Consider the following 23731-nt stretch of genomic DNA (forward strand, 5'->3'; position numbering starts at 1 on the left):
GGAGACAGAGTTTGGGACCTCAGTATGGGTGTGAACATAAAAAATAGAAGAGGGCCCTAACCAGTTTGGCTCAGCGGATAGAGCATCAGCCTGCGGACTCAAGGGTCCCAGGTTCGGTTCCCGTCAAGGGCATGTTCCTTGGTTGTGGGCACATCCCCAGTAGGGGGCATGCAAGAGGCAGCTGATCGATGTTTCTCTCTCATCGATGTTTCTAACTCTCTATCCCTCTCCCCTTCCTCTGTGTAAAATATCAATAAAATATATATTAAAAAAAAATAGAAGAGGGAGGGGGCAAAATTATGTAAGAGAGAGATGTAGCCGGGTAGCTCAGTTGGCTAGAGTGTCGTCCTGATACGCCAAGGTTGTGGGTTTGATCCCTGGTCAGGCACATACAAAAAAATCAACCAATAAATGCATGACTAAGTGAAACAACAAATCAGTGTTTTTCTGTCTCTCTCTAAAATCAATTTTAAAAAATTGGGAAAAAAGAGAGATGGAATAGGTCACAGGCACTGAAGTTGGAGAGGGTAGGGGTATGGTAGGCAGGGTCAGGCCTGCCAGAAAGTGCAGGGAAGGCCTCACAGAGGAGGTGGTGGCAAGTTTTCTTCTAGTAAAACTTGAAGCCAGGTCATGGGACTTCCTGTTCGCAACCTTCCCCAGTACCTAGCAGGGATGGAATTAATGATGCGGATTTCAACACCAATGTGGTTGGTTTAACAATCACTACCTAGGTTCGAAACTCCTCCTTGTGTCTAATTTAGGTGATTCTGGATAGAGATGATTCAGGAGGCCCTCTGGCTCCTTAGCCAAAGCTGCGGCTCCAAGTCTTGGTTGACAGATTGGGTACAGAGTGGCAAAGGACTCTGGGAAGGTGTGCGCCCTGGTCAGGCACACAGATCTAGGTTCACCCAAAGGTGTGCTCTTTGAAGCTACTGATTTTTTTTTAATAATTTTATTGATTTTTTTACAGAGAGGAAGGGAGAGGGATAGAGAGTTAGAAACATCGATGAGAGAGAAGCATCAATCAGCTGCCTCCTGCACACCCCCTACTGGGGATGTGCCTGCAACCAAGGTACATGCCCTTGACCGGAATCAAACCTGGGACCTTTCAGTCCCCAGGCCGATGCTCTATCCAGTGAGCCAAACCAGCTAGGGCTGAAGCAACTGATTTTTAAAAAATATATATTTTATTGATTTTTTAGAGAGAGGGAGAGGGATAGAGAGTTAGAAACACTGATTGGGGATGTGCCCGAAACCAAGGTACATGCCCTTGACCGCAATCGAACCTGGGACCCTTCAGTCCGCAGGCCAACGCTCTATCCACTGAGCCAAACCGGTTAGGGCAAAGCAACTGATTTTTACTTCCTGAAGGTCTTGGACCATTTTCAGCTTGGGGCAGGAGGCGGGATGGTGGGCAGTGAGGTGTGGGTTTCTTAATGACAGTCAAGTTCAGGTTTTTGACACACATCACAAGTCAGAGTCAGGAAGAGAATGGGACTCTGCTTTATTAGGCAACATTGAGCATCCATCCTGAGGACCAAGGCCCATTTCAAGAGCAGGCCCCATGCACAGGAGGTGGATTCACATTTCCCAGAAACGTCCTCTCTACTCTCCTTTTCTCATAACAAACCCCTTCACCTGCTATCACCCATCTTTACTGTTTCAAGGCTCAAGGACCCAAGAACAAAGCCCTGGTGGCACCCTAAAAGCAAAGGCAACCTCGGTGGGTCAACTCCTGACTCAAGCCCAGCTCTCTCCAGGGGACAGATGACATGTCCTCAAAACCAACGCTTCCTTCAAAATAACATTCTTAGTGTACAAAAGCTGCTGGACAGAATTCTAGCTCTGCATGTAGAAAATAAAAAAAAAACACATAAGAATGAGGAACTGACAGGCGCACAGAGTAATGATTGCGGAGCTTTGTGTCTGTGGGGTAGACACAGGTCCACCCTGCGGAGTGCAGGGCTGCCTCACTGAACCTGGTGAGAGAGAAACTGCCACCCACCAGGGTGGACAGCTGGGAGTCGCCGCCTTCACACTCCAAAAACGAAGCCCCACAAAAACTAGAGCGCTCCCCCTGGCAGCTGACTCACCACCGGACAATAGCGGAGACAAAGCAAAGATGTAAATCTCATTTTATGCCTCCCTGGCAGGCCCCGTTCCACTCTTACAAGAGAAAGGCTACTGGGACGCTGGTTCCAGGACATACACAGTGTCTCAGTGCTCCTGACACTTTCAAGAGAGGACGTTTCCTTCATGTGATGACTCAGAATTACAGGAGCCGCTCCACCTTGACCTGAAATCAAAGCCCAGGACAGAGCCAGGAAGAAATGGTGCTGACGTGGGCAAGGGGCCTGGAATGCTAGCAGCTGGGGCTGAGGGCGCCTCAGTCTAACAAAGGGGCAGTCCAACAACCAGGCTGCACCAATAAGTTCCCAGTATTTCTCTGAGAACTCCGCGTGATGTGGGCCATGCTGTCTTCCGTTCCACGTGGAGGAACACTCTGTCTACCAAAGAGCAAACTGGGGTACAGAGGGATCAGGAGAGAGAAAGTCAATCAAGCCATGAAACGAAACAGAAAAAGACCCAACTTCCCGACCTTCCAATCCTACACTGTTCTTGGGGTTTGGCTCTGACCACTAAGATGATGGGACCCTAGGAATGAGGATGAGCAGTGGTGAGATTCTGGCACAAATCCCCAAAGACCATTCAGGAAGAATGGCTCTTCTAATGAGATAGCCTGGCTTGGGTGCAGTGGAACAATTCCCTCTCCTGGGCTGGCCCCTTTTCCACTTTTCCTTTTCGCCACGTCAATAAAGTTTCTCTTTCGTGTGAGTTCTCTGATGTGTAATGAAATTGGAGCTATTGCTGAAGCCTTTGCCACACTCAGGGCATTTGTAGGGCTTCTCCCCTGTGTGGATTCGTTGGTGTATAATGAGAACTGAATTCCAGCTAAAGCCCTTCCCACATTCGGGGCACCTGTAGGGCTTGTCCCCCAAGTGGGCTCTCTGGTGCATGACCAGGATGGAGCCCCGGCTGAAGCTCTTGCCACACATGAGACATTCGTAGGGCTTCTCGCCCGTGTGGGTCCGCTGGTGCACCACCAGCTGGGAGCGCTGGCTGAAGCACTTCCCACACTCGCCGCATTTGTAGGGTTTCTCGCCCGTGTGGATCCTCTGGTGCTTGATGAGGTTGGAGCTCCAGCTGAAGCTCTCCCCGCAGGTCAGGCACTCGTAGGGCTTCTCGCCCGTGTGCATCCCCTGGTGCGCGATCAGGCTCGAGCTCTGGCTGAAGCTCTTCCCACACTCCCCACATTTGTAGGGCTTCTCCACCAGGTGGGTTCTGCGGTGTGTGGCCAGGTTGGAGCTGCGGCTGAAGCTTTTCCCACACTCGCCACACTGATAGGGCTTCTCTCCTGTGTGAGTTCTCCGGTGGGTGATGAGGGCTGAGCTCTGACTGAACCTCTGCCCACAGTCGGGGCATTTGTATGGTTTCTCCCCGGTGTGGATCCTCTGGTGTCTGATCAGGTTGGAGTTGTAACTAAAGCTCTCGCCACATTCTTTACATTCGTAGGGCTTTTCTCCAGTGTGGATTCCCTGATGTGTATTAAGGCTGGACCGGTTGCCGAAGCTCTTGCCACACTCAGGGCATGAGTATGGTTTCTCTCCCGTGTGGGTTCGCTGGTGAGCAATGAGGTTGGGGCTCCTGCTGAAACTCTTGCCACACTCGGCACACTGGAAGGGTTTCTCGCCCGTGTGGATCCTCTGGTGGGTTATGAGGTTTGCGCTCCGGCTAAAGCTTTTCCCACAATCCCTGCATTTATAAGGTTTCTCCCCGGTGTGAGTTGTTTGGTGTCTACTAAAGTTGGAACCATCACTAAAGCTTTTTCCACATTCATCGCATTTGTAGTATTTCTCTCCCGTGTGGGTCCGCTCATGCGTGATGAGGTGGGATTTCCGACTGAAGGTTTTCCCACACTGGGGACATTCGTAGGGCTTCTCACCCAGGTAGGTGCCCTGAAGGCCGATGAGCTGTCCAGCTTCCCTGCCCTGTGATGGCACTTCCCTGTGGTCTTCACTTGAGGCCTTTCCCTGGAGACCCCTAGAGCCACAGTCTCTCTCAAGGTCACTTTCCCAATCAGACTGCTGAACACCTTCCCCTTCAGGTGTTTCTGAGAAGAGCCCATGTGATTCCATGTCCTCAAATATGTCTTGATTAGAGTTCTCCCCGTTTTCACTCGGGATCTCAAAATCTGAAATGATGAAGAAAAAACATACAATTTATACTCAATTCCCTGTGATGAGAAAAGGAAACCAAGGGGGAAATTTTAAAAATTTCAACTTCTAATGAAAATAAAGAGGCTAAAGAATCCTGAAGACTTTTAAAAACCAGGTTTATTTATTTATTTTTTTTAATATATTTTATTGATTTTTTACAGACAGGAAGGGAGAGAGATAGAGAGTTAGAAACATCGATGAGAGAGAAACATTGATCAGCTGCCTCCTGCACATCTCCTACTGGGGATGTGCCTGCAACCCAGGTACATGCCCTTGACCGGAATCGAACCTGGGACCCTTCAGTCCGCAGGCCGACGCTCTATCCACTGAGCCAAACCGGTTTACCTAAAAACCAAGTTATTTTCTTCTAACTGGTTACCTAGTTACCAGGCCTCAAACTTCCTGGTAATCACCCAGAATTTCTAAGTCTTAAAGCTGTGGGTTCTGTCTCTACTCGTTTCTCCGCTGGGAAATGAGGGCAAGTAGAAATCTGAAGATCCTAATCAAGGGAAAGTAACGGGGTACATGACCCCCAATGCACACCATGGTGCCTGATGCTTAGTAGGGGCTCAATTAAATTTGATGAATTTTTTTATTGGCACCACAGAAATTTCCCTAAAGCTGACTCTCCTTTCAAAAGGAGCTTATATAATAATCTCATGCATTAAAATATGTCTCATGTTTATAATCTTAGTTGGCATGTAAGACTCAGACAAGACGACAGGACCCCTGCAACAAGGGGTCTTGTAATCCTCCAGATGACTGGAAACTCGTAAGGGGGCAGTTTACAAAGCCCTTAGCTTTATCTACAGAGTGTGCCTACACATGTATTTCCCATCTGCAATACAAAACACCTACCTTCCAGAACCTTGTCAAACCCTCTACTACCCAGTACTTACCAAGCATTTGGGTGAGAAAAATCACCAGGGAAGATTTCTGGAAGAAAATGCAAGCCCTTCCCGAGACTAGAGACTCTAAGGAATCTATCCCAGGATTAAGCCAGAGCAGCAGAAAGCTGTGAGCCGGGGCCACACTGCTCTGACTCCCCCGGGAACCCGCTCAGTGAACTGAGTGTTGGTGTAATGGCTCTGGCGGATTGTGACAAACATGATAAGAAGTGTCATTAGTACTTAGGGCTGTCAGAAACATTAACGCTGCCAGGAAGTTGCCGGTGACATTGTTTGTAACACACGATGTCCTCTTGACGAGCCCAAGGAGGAAATTTCCCTTTGACCAAACTACCAAAACGCTGCTCTCCTGAGCAACCAATTTGTGTCGGCCTCATTCCCCAGGCTGTGGCTTCGTCTTTGCGTTGCCTGCTTGGCAACTTGGAGCCAAAAACTCAGAGCAGGAACATGGATGGCTTTACAGCACGCAGTGTGTGTTCTTTCATTTTTCCCTCCCATGATGTTCTTTTTTACTATAATTTCCCTGTGCACGATTTCTATAAGGTGTCTTCAATTCTTTTTCTTTTTTTTAATTCTGTAGCACGTTCAGAAATAAATCAATGGGTTATTGATAAAGACCATTGCCTGAGTATTTCTAAGAACTAACCTCAGACCCCACTTAGAAAAGCAAATCTAGCCCAGCCGGTATGGGTCAGTGGTTGAGCGTCGACCTATGAACCAGGAGGTCACTGTTTGATTCCCGGTCAGGGCACATGTCCAGGTTGCGGGCTCGATCCCTAGTAGTGGGTGTGCAGGAAGCAGCTGATCAATGATTCTCTCTCATCATTGATGTTTCTCTCTCTCTCTCTCCCTTCCTCTCTGAAATCAATAAAAAAGAAAATATTTTTTTTTAAATATATTTTATTGATTTTTTACAGAGAGGAAGGGAGAGAGAGATAGAGAGTTAGAAACATCGATAGGAGAGAAACATAGATCAGCCGCCTCCTGCACACCCCCTACTGGGGATGTGCCCGCAACCCTGGTACATGCCCTTGACCGGAATCAAACCTGGGACCTTTCAGTCCACAAGCCGACGCTCTATCCACTAAGCCAAACCGGTTTCGGCAAAAAAAAAAAAAATTTTTAAAAAGAAAAGAAAATCTATCCATAGCAGGGAAGACAATTAGCAAAATAATCACAAAGTCCTAGTGACATTTCCATTATTAAAGCTAATAAACGACATGTACGGTAATGCTCAATTCAGTGATTAGTTTCTATGACTTAATGTAAATTTCCATTTATGCACATGATTAAATTTGACATGTATCCTTTAGGTAGACCCTGGGTTCCACTCACGCCTTTAGTCAATATAAAATTATATTTAAACCTGCAAATAGGCACATAATTACAATTCGTGCTCACACTGACATACACTGCTGGTAATCTGTGAGTACGTATAGTTGCCCTCTGTCCCACGCCCCCTAGATCTCCAGGGTATGGGTGTAGGCATGACGGGCACAATGCTGGTTCCTACCTGGCCAGGGCCAGTAGGGCTCTGGTTCCACAACTTCCTGCAACAGTGTTTTGCAAGTTTCTAGCCCAGAGATTTGCTATAAAACAGGGCCTCCAGGTTGAGGCCCCAGTTTATTTTCTCCAAGCTCACACAACCAAAAGCATTTTTTTATGACTTTACTAACTGTTCTCTTCTGAGTAGGAATATTCGCTATTAAAGGCTTCGCTGCCGCCGAAACCGGTTTGGCTCAGTGGATAGAGCGTCAGCCTGCGGACTGAAGGGTCCCGGGTTCGATTCCGGTCAAGGGCATGTGCCTGGGTTGCGGGCATATCCCCAGTGGGAGATGTGCAGGAGGCAGCTGATCGATGTTTCTCTCTCATCGATGTTTCTAACTCTCTATCTCTCTCCCTTCCTCTCTGTGGAAAATCAATAAAATATATTTAAAAAAACAAAAAAAGGCTTCGCTGCCTTAACATCTGAAGCCCTGGTATGTTCTAGGCCAGTGATGGCGAACCTTTTGAGCTCGGCGTGTCAGCATTTTGAAAACCCTAACTTAACTCTGGTGCCGTGTCACATATAGAAATTTTTTGATATTTGCCACCATAGTAAAACAAAGACTTATCTTTTTGATATTTATTTTATATATTTAAATGCCATTTAACAAAGAAAAATCAACCAAAAAAATGAGTTCGCATGTCACCTCTGACACGCGTGTCAGAGGTTCGCCATCACTGTCCTAAGATGATCTCCAGAAGCAACAGGGAAAACAAACACTCAAGCTTCATTTTAGTGAGATTAGGAAGAGGATTAATTTGCAGACACTAATACATGTAATATGTCAGGAATGCCATGCATATTCTTCCAAAAACAGCGGAGACTGCAGAAGCCAGTGAGGGTGGCAGAGGGAGGACAAGCATGGAGAGTAGTTTGAGGAGAGGGCCAGTACCCAGGTGAAGGAGATCCCCAACAGCTCAGGCAGAAAAGCTCTTTCTGAAGGTAAGGACTTGCCTTCGAGGCAACACTGCCTCTGCCGCTGGGATAGGCAAGGCTGGCCTCTTGGGCTCAGACAAGAAAAGGAAGTGAGGCTGCAACCAGGATCACACAGAAGGGCCACCTGAGGACAGCGCCTCTGACTCTCAGGCAGTAGTCATAGGAGTTGTTCTTATGGAAAAAAGTGGCAATTTTTCATCCATAAAAAAAGTTAAAGTCAGCCTGCGGACTGAAGGGTCACGGGTTCAATTCTGGCCAAGGGCACACACCTGGGTTGTGGCTCGATCCCCAGTAGGGGATGTGCAGGAGGCAGCCAATCAATGATTCTCTCTCATCATTGATGTTTCTAGCTCTCTCTCCCTCTCTTTCCTCTCTGAGATCAATAAAAATATATACTAAAAAAAAAAAGTTAAAGGAAGCAACCAGCTCTGTGCAGAAAGATCCTAAAGGAGAACTTGAGGAAAAGATGGTGAAACAATGAAACGAGAGCTGGCAAAACGCAGGAAAGGAGCCCTAACCGGTTTGGCTCAGTGAATAGAGCATAGGCCTGCGGACTAAAGGGTCCCAGGTTCAATTCCGGGCAAGGGCATGTACCTTAGTTGCGGCACATCCCCAGTGGGGAGTGTGCAGGAGGCAGCTGATCGATGTTTCTCTCTCATCGATGTTGCTAACTCTCTATCCCTCTCCCTTCCTCTCTGTAAAAAAATCAATAAATAAATAAATTTTTTAAAAAATGCAGGAAAGGAGGGGAAAATCCCGAGAAATGAACACAAATGGGGAGAAACACAAAAGAATACAGGCACCAGGGAAAGCAGACATGGAGGAGGAATGAAATGAGAAGAGCAGTGAAATAAAATGGAAACAAAGGAAGAGGTGAGAAGGATCAAAGAGAAAGAAAGAGACAGAAGTTAGACAAAGGAGAATCAATAAATATAACTGGAATTCTCAAAAAACGAAACTAAACCACAGGAACAGAACAGACAGCTTCCCCTATGAAGATACAAGAACTCTTGAAAGGCATCGTGTGTGCCAAGGAAAACTAACCCGGGTGGTTAATAATGAGACAAAGGACAAAGATCCAACCACTTATATGGGGGAGGAAACCAACGGGTCTCAGGTTTCTCTGCAGTTACGCTCAATGCCGGCAGACAGTGCAGCAGCAGCTGCCAGTTATGTTAGAAAAGAAATGCGTGCCAAGGATTTTATGTTCAACAGGGCTGTCCTTCAAGTATAAAGCTGACAGGCAAACGGCTTTGAATAGACACAATTTCATGGACTACAGGTCCCATGAGCCCTTCCAGAGGAAACTATTAGGAGATGAATTTCACTCAACCAAGAGATAAAGGGAACTCTAGCACAAAGATTGGGGATGAACATCTGATACATATAACTTTAGAACAGAAGTCTACAAGAGCCATGGCAATTAGGGTGTTAAAACAGAATATAATTGTTATACAGAGATGTAGAAATGATACTCTAATCAAAATTGGGGTTGAGGGGAAAGAAGATGGAATACAGGATATGTTCTTTGGTTGCCTTATCCTATATAATATAAGCCAAATATGCTAAGTGTCCAGTCCAATGGTTGGCTGTTCAACCAATCAAAGTATAATATGCTAATGATATGTTAAGGCCGCTCAACCGCTTGCTATGACATGCACTGACCACCCGGAGGACCAGTTGACCAGTCGACCGGTTGACCAGTCACTGTGACATGCACTGACCACCAGGGGGCAGACACTCCAACCGGTAGGTTAGCTTGTTGCTGGGGTCCAGCTGAACGGGACTGAGCGAGATGGGCCCGACACACCCTGGAGCCCTCCCGGGGTCCCTCCCCGGCTGGCCAACCTCCTGCATCTCTCCCTGGCCCCGATCTTGCACCAGTGGGGTCCCTTGGCCTGGCCTGCTCCCTCTTGGCCTGGCCTGCTCCACCTCAGGGGATGTCAGAGAGCCGGTTTCAGCCCTATTCCACAGGCCAGGCCAAGAGACACCCCCCTACTGGTGCACCGGGCCTCTAGTCTGTAATAAATACCTGGGAGCTCAAAGGGTAGCATTTATTTATTATTTTTTTAATATGTGTTTTTATTGATTTCAGAGGAAAGGAGAGGGAGAGAGAGAAACATCAATGATGGGAGAGAATCATGGATCGGCTGCCTCCTGCGCGCCCTGTACTGGGAATCAAGCCCGCAACACCAGTACGTGCCCTTGACTGGAATCAAACCCAGGACCCTTCAGTCTGCAGGCCAATGCTCTATCCACTGAACCATACCAGCTAGGGCTGAATGGTTCTTGAATTGCCATAGGACCTCTTCCCTATGGGTCAGTAGACACAAGCTGCAGTTGTAGCTCAGTCTAAGACAGTGGTTCTTGTATTTTCCAATCTACGACCCACACTCTCGACTCCCATGCACATTACACTGCTGTGGCTATTCATAGGGCCATGTGTGACCCCCTGCCTGGCCAGAGGCCTCCTCTTTCCCTCCCATGCTAGAAAGCACATCAGAATGAGTGTGAGGAAAACTGATGTCAATATGGGGATAAACCTAAATTTACTGTCATCCTATATAATAAAAGCCTAATATGCAAATCGACCAAGCAGCAGTACGACTGGTCACTATGACACACACTGACCACCAGGGGGCAGACACTCAACGCAGGAGCTGCCCCTAGCCTGCAGGCCCCAGGTCAGCCAAGGCAGGTGCCAGCGGGGGGGGCCCCCTGATCGCCCTGCCTGTCGCGCACAGAGAGAGGTGACTGGTGGGGGGCAGGGCTGGCATGTGGGTGGTGGCAGGCCAGCCAAGGTGGGTGCCTGTGGGAGCCCCCCGATCACCCCACAGATTGGTCCTGATCACCAGCCAGGCCTAGGGACCTTATCTGTGCATGAACTTCACACACCGGGCCTCTAATTTATTTATAACAATGGAATTGGTGACTAACTGTGGTGCTTTAGTGTGGGTCAGGCTCAAAACACTCAAAACTTTATTGTGACGGTGGTCAGAGGCATTGGTCTAAAATACAGAAGTGTGCCCAGCTGCTGTGGCTCAGTGGTTGAGCATTAACCCATCAACCAGGAGGTCATGGTTCGATTTCTGGTCAGGGCTCATGCCCGGGTTGCAGACTCGATCCCCAATGTGGGGCGTGCGGGAGGCAGCCAATCAATGATTCTCTTTCATCATTGGTGTTTCTCTCTCTCTCTCCCTCTCCCTTCCTCTCTGAAATCAATAAAAATATATAAAAAAATAAAGTAAAATAAAATAATAAAATAAAATAAAATACAGAAGAGGTTCAGTACAGCTTGTGTCCACCTCAGCTTCTCCCACTCTGACTTGGGCTCTCCCCATAGGAGCGCTGCCCTGAAAAGCCTGGTGCGAACCCGATCAAAGCCTGGCAGGAACCTGATCGCACCTGAGTGACTTGGGAACATTGTTCCACCTGAACTCTGGCTGCTTGAAAGACTAACCACTGATAAAAACAGCAATGAGCTCTCTTATCAGCGTAAACGAATGATTGCCGGACATTTTACATTATAACATTGCATCTAAGCGTTCTGTATGGTATACATTTCAAATACTTAAGTGAATTCAAAGTGATTTTGTTTTGAAGCTGAGAATCATAGCTTTAAAAACACATACACCTTTCCAACCCTCCAACCCTCTCCACTCGCCTTCTTGTTAAGTAAAATGAATATTTTTTGTTCATTTGTTGTCCTGAAGGGAGCACTTTGCTGGGGCTGCAGGCTCAGAGTAGTGCCCACAGAAAGCCGGGTGATGCGGGGGATGGCTGGAGAGGTCAGCTGTAACTCTTTGGATCACTTGTTGGAAAAGAGTAGGTTTGAGGTTGACAATCTCCGTTTCTCTATAGATAGAAGAAGAAAAGAAAGACAGGTTCCTTGCCTTCTGGGATTTTATAGGTTCCTAGAAAAAAATGAGACACGTATTCACAGAAATAGAAAATAAGATGGAATGTGATAAAACGCCAAAAGAGAAGAAGAATCAGAAGAATCAAAACGCACCGGAGAGAAAACTTCAGTTTTCTGTGATCCGAGCAGAGGTGATCGGAGAGGCCCCCCAGGTGGGTGGAGCCGGGGACGGGGAAGAGAGACCGGAAGTAAGGACAGCTTTGATGGAGCGGGTCTCCACAGGTGCACACTCCAACGACAACCGGGACGTTAACTCGCAGGGACAGGACCAAAGCATTCCAAGTCAGAATTCAGGGGCGCAGGCGAACGCTAGAAAGCACAGGCCTGTTCAAGAAACAGCAAGACCAGGTCTGGATGGGGCAGGAGCTGCGGCAGGGGGACCTGGGAAAACTGGCTGCAGGGCCAGGTCTCAGAGGCCCCGGGCTCCAAGCAGGACAAGGTGACACTTGATTTGGAGACACTGGGAAACTCACGAAGACTTTTAAGCAGGAGCCCAAGCCGGTGTGGCTCAGTGTTTAGGGCATCAGCCTGCGGACTGAAGGGTCCTGGGTTCGATTCCGGTCCAGGGCACATGCCCAGGTTGCAGGCTCAATCCCCAGTAAGGGGTGTGGAGGAGGCAGCTGATCAATGATTGTTTCTCATCATTAATGTTTCTATCTCTCTTCCTCCATATTAAAAAAAAAAAAAAAGACTTTTAAGCAGAAGAATGACCGATCACTCAGGTAGGAGTGGAGCGGCTGTAATGAAGGGAAGAGAAGCAGGTTCCCTGTGGAGGCTCTTGCAAGAGTTCAGAGGAATACGAAGAGCCTGACTCAGGGCTCAGGACTAACATGCAGGAAACACTCACCGAGAGAGGGGAACTTTATCAGTAGAGGTCCAATCTCAATTGGGATAGTAAGATACGTGCCTGAGGAGAAGAAACCAAGATGGCGGCATAGGTTAACGCCGGAGATTGCTGCCTCGAACAACCACTTCAAAAAACAACTAAAAGACGGAACAGATGTCATCCAGAACCACAGGAAGGCTGGCTGAGTGGAAATTCTACAACTAGGAGGAAAGAGAATATCATACCCAGACTCAGAGGAGGCGCAGTGCTGAAGTGAAATACTGAGGTGCGGAGTGCACGCGGAGCGGGCTGGAGGCGGAGGGCACAATTGTTGTTTTCAATCGGGAGGGAGTTTCAGACTCCGAGCTCCAGATCCGGCGAGTCTCTAGGGACCCAGACTCAAACAGGAGAAGCGGGACTGTCTGGCTTCGGTCGGAACTCGAAGGCAGCTTTCTCTCCGAGGTTTGCAGCCATTGCTGGGACTCTGTGAGGCAGAGCCCCTAGGGACGGGACTGAGAGCAGCCATAACTGCTCGCTCCAGCCCACCCTGTAGATCCCCGGGGACCCGCCCCGCCCAAGCCCTGCGCAGAGCCATTTGCCGGATAGCCTCAGGCAAAGGCTAGATTAGCACCGCCCTAGAGATCCAGCACAGAAGCTCTCCCACTGCAGACACAGCGGACTCTCATAGCCAGCTAGCCTGGAGGTCAAATCACCCCCACTATTGCCGACAACAATCAAGGCTTAACTACAACAAGACTGCGCACAAAGACCACTAGGGGGTGCACCAAGAAAGCATAAAAAATGCGGAGACAAAGAAACAGGACAAAACTGTCAATGGAGGATATTGAGTTCAGAACCACACTTTTAAGGTCTCTTAAGAACTGTCTAGAAGCCGCCGATAAATGTAGTGAGATCCTCAAGAAATCTAATAAGACCCTCGATGTTATGATAAAGAACCAACTAGAAATTAAGCATACACGGACTGAAATAACGAATACTATACAGACTCCTAACAGCAGACCAAAGGAGCGCAAGAATCAAGGCAAAGATTTGAAATGTGAAGAAGCAAAAAACACCCAACCAGAAAAGCAAAATGAAAAAAGAATCCGAAAATACAAAGATAGTGTAAGGAGCCTCTGGGACAGCTTCAAGCGTACCAACATCAGAATTATAGGGGTGCCAGAAGATGAGACAGAGCAAGATATTGAAAACCTATTTGAAGAAATAATGACAGAAAACTTCCCCCACCTGATGAAAGAAATAGACTTACAGGTCCAGGAAGCGCAGAGAACCCCAAACAAAAGGAATCCAAAGAGGACCACACCAAGACACATCATAATTAAAATGCCAAGAGCAAAAAACAAAGAGAGAATCTTAAAAGCAGCAAGAGAAAGACAGTCAGTTACCTACAAGGGAGTACCCATACGACTGTCAGCTGATTTCTCAACAGAAACTTTGCAGGCCAGAAGGGAATGGCAAGAAATATTCAAAGTGATGAATAGCAAGAACCTACAACCAAGATTGCTTTATCCAGCAAAGCTATCATTCAGAACTGAAGGTCAGATAAAGAGCTTCACAGATAAGGAAAAGCTAAAGGAGTTCATCACCACCAGACCAGTATCATATGAAATGCTGAAAGGTATCCTTTAAGAAGAGGAAGAAGAAGAAAAAGGTAAAGATACAAATTATGAACAACAAACATGCATCTATCAACAAGTGAATCTAAGAATCGAGTGAACAAATAATCTGATGAACAGAATGAACTGTTGATTATAATAGAATCAGGGACATAGAAAGGGAATGGACTGACTATTCTTGGGGGGGAAAGGGGTGTAGGAGATACGGGAAGAGACTGGACAAAAATCGTGCACCTATGGATGAGGACAGTGGGTGGGGAGTGAGGGCGGAGGGTGGGGGGCAGGAACTGGGAGGAGGAGAGTTATGGGGGGAAAAAAGAGGAACAAATGTAATAATCTGAACAATAAAGATTTAATTAAAAAAAAAAAAAAGATACATGCCTGCGAGTCAACATTAAACCACCATCCTGGGTAAATGCGTCCAAAGGTCCCAAGCAGGGGAAAGTGGAGGTCTCAAGCTGAGTAAATGTTCCAGAAGGGATGCAGATAATTGCAGAGGTTCCTCTGCTTAATCATGAGGAAGGCCAGGGGCATTTGTTAAACAAAGGCCAACAAAGATGATCTCAAAGGCAGAAGGCAGAGGACTGACAAACACATCTGGGAGTCCCAGGAGAGATGATGGCAGGAAGCAGGAAGCCAGGTGGGGAGGGCTGGCGCAGTGGGTGCCTATCATCGCCTGAGACCTAACCTCCTGCTCTGTGACTTCCCCAACCAAACCACAACCTGGGAGGCCTCTCCTCAGCCCCCAGCCCCTCTGGCCTCCCTGCAGTATCTGCCTAAGGATCCTGAAGTTCATTCCAAACTGTCCCATCCATCAGGAGGCAGGTAAACCAAGGATGAGCTGGCCAACATGGCTCATTGGTTGAGCACTGACCTAGGAACCAGGAGGTCACGGTTCGATTCCCGGTCAGGGCACGTGCCCAGGTTGCAGGCTCGATCCCCAGTGTGGGGTGTGGAGGAGGCAGCCGATCCATGATTCTCTCTCATCATTGATGTTTCTCTCTCTTGCTGCCTTTCCCTTTCTCTCTCAAATCAGTAAAAATATATTAAATAAATACGATGAGAGGTTTTTGTCTTTTTCTTTTTTAATAGGAGAAAATTAAAAGCTACTTTTTTAATATTTTATTGATTTTTTACAGAGAGGAAAGGAGAGATAGAGAGTTAGAAACATCAATGAGAGAGAAACATCGATCAGCTGCCTCCTGCACACTCCCTACTGGGGATGTGCCGGCAACCAAGGTACATGCCCTTGACCGGAATCGAACCTGGGACCCTTCAGTCCGCAGGCCAACGCTCCATCCACTGAGCCAAACCGGTTAGGGCAAAAGCTACTTGTCAAGACCAAAGAAAATCAGGTATTTTGCTTTAGATGCAACCTAGGATCTACCCAACACAAGTGGAAGCGAACAGACTGGAGTTTCCGTCCTGGCTGTGTGACCTCGAGTAAGAGCTGACCTTGCTGGACTCCCATGACCTCGCCTGTAGAATGTTAGCGAGAGGGACATGTAAGGTGCCCGCTGCAGGACCAGGCTCACCGGAGCAGTCCCTTTCTCCAAAAGACGGCTTTCCTCCTATCTCCCCAGTCCCTGCAGGTTGTCACAACCTGTCCTTTCTCCTCTTCCCAGTCCTCTGCGCCCTCCAGACCACACACCCCTGGTCGGTCACCTTGGGCTCAGTGCCGCCTGCATCCCCTCTGCCAACACCCCACTGGGAACTATCACTGCATCACAGACGAGATGAACAGGAGTTCCATGCTCAGACCCCTGAGCTCCCATCTTGGCCTCTCACTAGCTGCACGGCATCACGGGAGTCAGTGAACTTCTCTCACTTAACTCACAGGCCGTGCAGTGGTAATGCCCTCGCTTCCCCCCAAGGTGGTCAAGTTCCCGTTGAGTTTTGCATAGTAGATGCCACGCACATTATCCCACAAAAAGGGATGGATAAATGCCAGCTATTGTCACCAGGTTCTTTCTCACACGTGTCCAGTCTCCTCTCCCCCCCCCCCCTGCCCCCCACTGTCCTGGCCTGACCCCTGTACACCTGATGTCTAAGTGGCTTCCTGGCTGCTCTCCTGCCTCCAGCCTCTCCCTACTCTAATCAAACCCACATCCTGTTGCCAAACTCGGCTTCCTCCCCTGCCCCTTGGGCCCCACTTCAAGAACCTGCTGAGGCCAAGCCTCCACCCACCCTTCCCCCACACCCTACTTCCTACCACTTCCAAAACACACCCTTTCCACTCTCATCAGCCAGCCTTTCTCGCCGTCACCTGAACTATGCCACGCTGGTCCACCCTTCTGAGCCTCTGCTTCGCACAGCTCCTCTCGGATGCCACCCTGCGCCTCTCCAAACTCTACCCCAGCCTGCAACCCCTGCTCAGGTTCCACATCCTCCAGAAAGCCTCTCCTCCTGCAGTTCTCATCACACTCGGCAGCCGTTTCCCGTGGGCCCTGAAGCAGTGCTGGGGGCACCCGTGGATGGGAAGTAAATATCTGGAAATCGAGGGAGTCCAGTTGACAAGTGAGGAGCAAGACGGCGGAGGCAGAGTCAGGAGACAAATATATTAACGGTTGCAATGAACTCACGTTTGTAATTCCTCTTGTGAGAGCCCAACGTGACTCTGTGCCACAGAAAAGCCCCTGGTTTGCTCGCCATTCATCTTGGATTCATAAAAAATAATCACTTTTTAAAACTAGGATTTGTTTTTCTAGCTGCTGGAACGTCACACATTCGGATGTTCATTGCACAACCAAGTGAAGGTTCCAAGGAGTGATTTATAGGCTCATCAGCCCCTCCCCCAAGCCTCCTTCAGCTTCCCAACCACTCAGAGTAAACACAGAAGTAAAAACCAGGCTTGCTACGCACATACAGTTCCAAGAATACTCAGTTCCGCGCTGAAATTCTGGAACTTTCACTGCACCCAAGGACTTTAAAAAAGTGACAATGTCCGAGTGCTGTAGGCTAAAAAAAAAAAAAAAAAAAAATGACAATGCGCCCTGGCTGGTTTGGCTCAGTAGACGGAGCGTCGGCCTGCTGACTGAAGGGTCACAGGTTCAATTCCAGTCAAGGGCACATGCCCAGGTTGTGAGCTTGATCCCCAGTGGGGGGCTTGCAGGAGGCAGCCAATCAATGATTCTCTCTCATCATTGATGTTTCTATTTTTCTCCCTCTCCCTGACTATCTGAAATCAATAAAGATATATTTTAAAAAATTAAAAAGTAACAATGTGCCCTGGCTGGTTTGGCTCAGTGGATAGAGCGTCGGCCCGCGGACTGAAGGGTCCCAGGTTCGATTCTGGTCAAGGGCACGTATGTACCTTAGTTGCAGGTTCCCCAGCCCTGGTCAGGATGCGTGCAGGAGGCAACCAATCGATGTGTCCCTCTCACATCGATGTTTCTCCCTGTCTCTCCCTCTCCCTTCCACTCTCTCTAAAAATCAATGGAAAAATATCCTTGGATGAGAAGATTAACAAAAACCAAAATAAATAAAATAAACAAGTGCCGATTTTCCACAGACAGCACAGAGACACGGGGCTGTCCCCAACTTTGTCCTGGATCCCACCTTGACCTCCTCGACCTCAGAGGGGGCCCCCACCTTCTCCCTATGAGTTTCAGCCTCTCACCACTGTCCCGAAGGGTCTGGGTCAAGTCTTCCATCAGGGCCACTGTTTCCTCGCTGCTTTCGGGCCTGTGTTCTTGCAGCCAGGCCTGGATTTCCCTGGGTATCACGGTCAGCATCTGCTCCTTGGTGTGCACCTCTGGCCTCAGCCAGCGCCGACAGAGCTCTCGGAGGCGGCCCAGGGCACCCTGCGGCCCTCCAGCCACTTCCTCTCCGGGGCTGCCCTTGCCGGCGTTCTGGGGAAAGGGCTCGGACTCCGGGCCATCCTCCTGCAGCACAGCTTCCTGTACCCAAGAGTCGTCCTCCAGGATCATGGTGGTGACCTCCGCCTCCTGTTCGTCTTCCTCTTGAGGTACCTGGGCCAAGGGGCTCAGGGGAGTGGCCACCCTGGGCACTTCTGCAGCCATCACCCACGTTCCCGGGACAATCGTGCAGGCTTCTAGCCTGAAACTTCAGTCTTATCCAGCCAAGCTCTCTGAGAAGACACGTCCCTCCTCGAATTTCAACAAGTAGCCCAGCTGAGAAATGAGAAAGAGAACCAGGATCAGTAAGTAAACAGTCCCAAAATGATCTACCTCACAGCAGCCCAGGTCAGGCCACCAAGTAATTCTTACGTCCGCAAATCAACAAGTTTCCTGTCCCTCTTAAAGGCAAAATGACTTATTCCTGAAAACCTCTCTCTTTCTCTTCGGCAAGAGAAGTTAAGAAGAAGCATAAACACAAAATATACAGCATTTTTCTTTCCAAAAGACAGAAGCATGAGTGTCAGAAGTCCAAAGCCCTGGCAAGAATCCAGGAATGAGTTATCCTGCCCTAAGTCAGTTCAGACTCGCTGCAGAGTGAGTGACCTTGATCTCGCACACTCAAATCAACCTCACTGACCACCACTAAACAGAGATGATAACATCATCCTTCTTATTTTACGGGGACATCTTAAGGATTAGCAATGGCTCCGATGTCAAGAGACTTGAGCCTCACTAGAAGGAAGACAGTATCTCAACCGCATTATTACCATATTTAAAAGTATGAAGTTTTGCCCTAGCCAGTTTGGCTCAGCAGATAGAGCATTGGCCTACGGACCGAAGGGTCCCGGGTTTGATTCCAGTCAAGGGCATGTACCTCAGTTGCAGGCTCCTCCCTGGCCCGGACCCTGGTCACGGCGTATGCAGGAGGCAACCAATCGATGTTTCTCTCTGTCTTTCCTTTTCTCTTCTACTCTAAAAATCAATAGAAAAGTAACCTCGGGAGGATTTAAAAAAATTTTTTTTTCATGACGTTCTAAATGTTCAGACTCTTCCATCTAGTCTTGGCCCCTCAGGAATTTCTCTTTTAGAGTAACTATCTTTGCAAAGAGAATTTTAGTTGCAAGGACATCCAACCACAGCATTCTAATTGCAAAAAAATAAAAATTAAAAAAGTGGACACATTAAAAATCCAGCAGTCAGGGTATGGTTAATAAATTATGGCACATCCATACAGCAAAATGTATTAAAAACGATGCTGCCGAGACCGGTTTGGCTCAGTGGATAGAGCGTCGGCCTGCGGACTGAAAGGTCCCAGGTTCGATTCCGGTCAAGGGCATGTACCTGGGTTGCGGGCACATCCCCAGTGGGGAGTGTGCAGGAGGTAGCTGGTCGATGTTTCTCTCTCATCGATGTTTCTAACTCTCTATCTCTCTCCTTTCCTCTCTGTAAAAACTCAATAAAGTATATTAAAAAAAAAACAAAAAAACAACGATGCTGATGTTATAATGGCTACCTTTGGGTGGTACTGACTGAGAAGGAGCTCAAAGGAGCCTCTTTTGGGGTGCTGGGAATGTTCTGTTATCTTGATTTGATGATTGTTGCACAAAAGCATAAATGTGACATTTGTGCACCCTGCTGTATGTATTTTAAAGTATTTTTAAAAGTATGCTGACAAAGATTATTAATCATTAAAGATTTAAGATATCCTGCCAAAACCAGTTTGGCTCAGTGGATAGAGCGTCCGCCTGCAGACTGAAGGGTCCCAGGTTCGATTCCGGTCAAGGGCATGTACCTGGGTTGCGGGCACATCCCCAGTGGGAGATGTGCTGGAGGCAGCTGATCGATGTTTCTCTCTCATCGATGTTTCTAACTCTCTATCTCTCTCCCTTCCTGTCTGTAAAAAATCAATAAAATATATTAAAAAAAAAAAGATTTAAGATATCCGCAAATATGAAAATTAGGGATAAAGACAAAACCAGCAAGCCTTTTTTTTTTTTTTTAAATTTTTGTGAGTTTTTTTTTTTTTTTTTTTAGCAAGGCATTAAAACTACAGTTATAGGATGACCCCAATTCCCTTTAAAAATGAACACACACAAGATTAAAAAAAAAAAAAGAGCTGGACGGAAATTCTACAAGATGTTGAGAGCAGTGAAATTACAAAATAAAGACTATAACAGCAATGAAAAATTATTTTTAAAAATCAATATATCATACTCAGATAACACCACCTCCCCCAAAAAGGAAAAGCTTTTTTAAAAAAAATAATAAAATCGGAATGCTAGTGGGAAAACCGAAGTTCCCAATCTGTATTTACAAGGATTAGAAGAAATAGGGTAACAGGACTCTTAACTCAGAAACCCAGGGAAACTGTTCCTAATAAGCCAAGTGTCCGTGTGACCCGGGCCAAGACACGCCCCCTCTGGGCTCAGTTTCCCCACGTGCAAACCGAGACGCTGCGCGGGACGGCGGCCAGTGCGCATCCAGTCCAAACCCTGCGCCCCGGTTGGATATGCGGGGAGCTCAGTGCAGGGAGAAGAGCCCGCGTGGTTCGCCGGGCGGACCAACGCGTCAACCGAGACCCCCGGGTCCGCGGAGAGCGCCCCCCACGCCCCTCCCCCAGCAGGCTGCCAGCACTGGCTCCAGGCCCGTTATTCCCACGCCTCGCGCTACCCTCCTGGGCCGCGAGGCTCCAGGCCTGTCTCTCCGGGCTCACCTCCCCGGGGACCAGATCCTGCTCCGGCGGCGGCTTTGTGTGCACAAGCGCCCGGGGCACGGCCCGGCCCCGGGAATCGCGACGGCTCCGGCCCAAGGGGCACCGAGAACAATGGACGGTAGAGGCCCGCCCCCAACCGCTCTCATTGGCTACCTAGAACGGCCCCTGAAACTCTGCTTTCCTATTGGTAGATACGGTGTCCAGCCGGCGGCGGGCAGGAGGCTAGGCCGAAGGCATTGTGGGAGACGTAGTCCATCCACCCAGACCACCCAGGCTGCAGGCCTGGGAGAGGCGTTTGGGGTTGAGAGTCTGGGCGGCGCCCGAGGGCCAGAGGCAGAAAATCCGCGGGCTGGCCCTTAGGACTGCAGTGTTGGCCAGAGCTGTAACCTGGAACAGGTCATGACACCTCTTTGAAGCTTTCCTATATTTGTCTATAAAAAGTGAAAGTTAGATGAAGGGACTTGAAGGTCCTTTCCAGCTGTGGTTAAGCCCCTGGACGGTCAAAAGCAGCCCTGGAGGAGGAAAGGCATCTACATAGTAATAGCCCCCCATCGCCCCAGCCCAGCACCCCTCCCCCAACTTGAAGGTGCACCTGGCTGGTGCATACACCTGGCTGGTGCATACACCTTTTGTTTTTTGGTTTTTTTTACATATATTTTTATTGATTTCAGAGAGGAAGAGAGAGGGAGAGAAAGATAGAAACATCAATGATGAGAATTATTGATCGGCTGCCTCCTGCACGCCCCCCACTGGGGATTTGAGCCCGCAACCCTGGGCATGTGCCCTTGACTGGATTCGAACCCGCGATCCTTTGGTCCGTAGGCCGACGCTCTATCCACTGAGCCAAACAAGCTAGGGTTACACCTTTGTTTTTTGCAAGTGGCATTCCTGTGTCTAGAATGCCATGTCCTGTCTCTTCGGCCAGGAACTCCCATTCTTTCGCCTGTTTCCATCGGCAAACCCCCAGAGACACCGCCCTCAGCACACCTTTCCAGGTCTCCCTGCTGTCAATGGGAGGTGGAGCCCTATCCTGGTGTTCCCACGCTTGGCAGTGCTTGAAGATAAGGCTTGAGGATAAGCGGAGGCTGTGTGGCAAGTAAGGAACTGCCTGGAAGTCCGAGGGGAAATATAAAGACGGAGAGAAAGACACTCTTAAAGATCTGTGATAGATGGAACAATCGTGCGTGTTCGTACAGAGCAATTACTGGAGGCACACACAAATGACTTCACTTGTTGTTTTAGTTGTCATTTAAATTTCATTTCATGGAAATTTAATTTTCATTTTGTGACTGTTTGATAAAGGTTTTATGTGTATTGGCGTTTTTAATCTCATTTTCTATGAACAGATTGATCCTATAGTCTCCCCGCTTTTTAAATTGTATTTATCCATAAGAGCTCTTTGTATGTTAAGAAAATGATTCCTTTGGCCCCGCTGGTTTGGCTCAGTGGCTGAGTGTAGACCCATAAACCAGGAGGTCAGGGTTGGATTCCCCATCAGGGCACATGCCTGGGTTGCAGGCTCCATCCCCAGTAAGGGTTGTCCATATTTCTCTCTTATCATTGATGTTTCTATCTTTCTCTGTCCCTTCCTCTCTCTGAAACCAATAAAACCATAAAATATTTTTTAAATATAGTGATTCCTTTATTTGTCACAAAAATTGCTGCTGTTTTTCTCAATATTTTTGTTTGCTTTTTGCTATTTTTTAAAATATAGAACTTTGACATTTTTATGATGTCAATTTTGTCAGACTAGTCTTTTTATAGCTTCTGAGTTTTCTGTGATTCTTAGAAAGTTCTCTGCCCCACTCCAAAGATTATTTGAGTTTCACTCATTTTTCACTAATTATAAGCCCTTTAATCCAAGTATAAACATGCAAAGCAAGGTTCCACTGTTAAATCTTACTGTCCCTCTTGGTGTCTTGATTTATTAGCCCAAAGTGACCACGTGTAAACAGCGCCACCTCCAGGCTAGCCTGAGAACTGCACCAAGTGCTTGAAGGCAGAATTGCCCAACCCCACCTCCCCCAGCACCTCTCTGGTAGTCAGCATTCCTAGAGTGCAAGATGTCCAAACTGTTTGAGGATGATGATTCCAGGAGATAATCATGTAAGTGGAGATTAGTTTCTCCACTTTTCCATCCTCACTAGAGACGTAAATTTACACAAAAGACAAGATATGTTTGGTTAGGGTTTGGGGTGGGGAGATAGCTGACCCTTTTCAGCAGCCTAAGAGTTCACTTACCTTTGCTTGTATCTATCTATCCCAAGTCAACCCTAGACCACGAGACACTGACACTATCTTGTTACAGGAAAATTCTGAAGTCAGCCATCTGCCCTGTGCCTGATTCTCCAGGAAGTTGGTCCTGGCCAATGTCAACTGTCCCAGATTTAGATAGACAGTAAGACACAGTTAAGACCAATTTCTGGCATAACCTTGTCCCCAAACTGCCGGGACTGATCAGCAAACCCTGAGCGACAGATGAATGGATTACTCTGACACACATTTCTGTGAAAGAGAGGGCTAAGGGACTGCCTGGCTAGAGGAACTGGACAGCCCCATTCGCCTGCCTCCTTAGGCTTTTATTGTGACAACAGCTTGAACTCAAATTAACCTTTAGACACAGCCAGCAGGGTGAGTATCCTTGAGAAAGCACATGCTTCTACACGGTCGGGTCTAAAGACTAAACACAGAGATTCCAGCAAAACACCCGGGGGCTCGGACTTGTTTGGAAAAGTCAAGGCAGGGGCTGCTGCTTTCGACAAGGTCTCCCTAGAGGCCCCCTGACCTTTCGGAGAATCCTCCTTCCAGACTTTCCAACCAAGTCCCGTGCTTCCCCACACCAAGCCAGAGCCCTACGACCAGCCTAAGACAGTGAGCAAGCCTAGGACCACAACCCCACTCCCGGAGTGAGACTCCTCCTGCAATTGATTCCTTTCACCAAACCACAGGGTGACAGAGCTCTGTTCTGCCAGGGAGTGGTCATGCTTAAAAGCTTTAGAGATTTGCCCTAGCCAGTTTGGCTCAGTGGATAGAGCTTCAGCCTGCGGACTGAAAGGTCCCAGGTTCGATTCCAGTCAAGGGCATATGCCTGGGTTATGGGCTTGATCCC

General features: G+C 48.1%; 1 protein-coding gene across 1 annotated transcript; it reads right to left on the reverse strand.

Annotated features, from left to right (window-relative positions):
• Window positions 1-1206: 1206 nt before the first annotated feature.
• ZSCAN2 (zinc finger and SCAN domain containing 2) lies at window positions 1207-18182 on the reverse strand. The gene is made up of 2 exons (XM_081114733.1): window positions 17669-18182; window positions 1207-4252 (listed from the first exon to the last, which is right to left on the reverse strand). The coding sequence occupies exons 1-2, from the start codon at window positions 18069-18071 to the stop codon at window positions 2811-2813; spliced, it is 1845 nt and encodes a 614-aa protein (XP_080970859.1). The 5' UTR covers window positions 18072-18182; the 3' UTR covers window positions 1207-2810.
• Window positions 18183-23731: the final 5549 nt, after the last annotated feature.

This window comes from Myotis nattereri (genome assembly GCF_964212035.1).
Source record: "Myotis nattereri genome assembly, chromosome: 21".
NCBI lineage: Eukaryota > Metazoa > Chordata > Mammalia > Chiroptera > Vespertilionidae > Myotis > Myotis nattereri.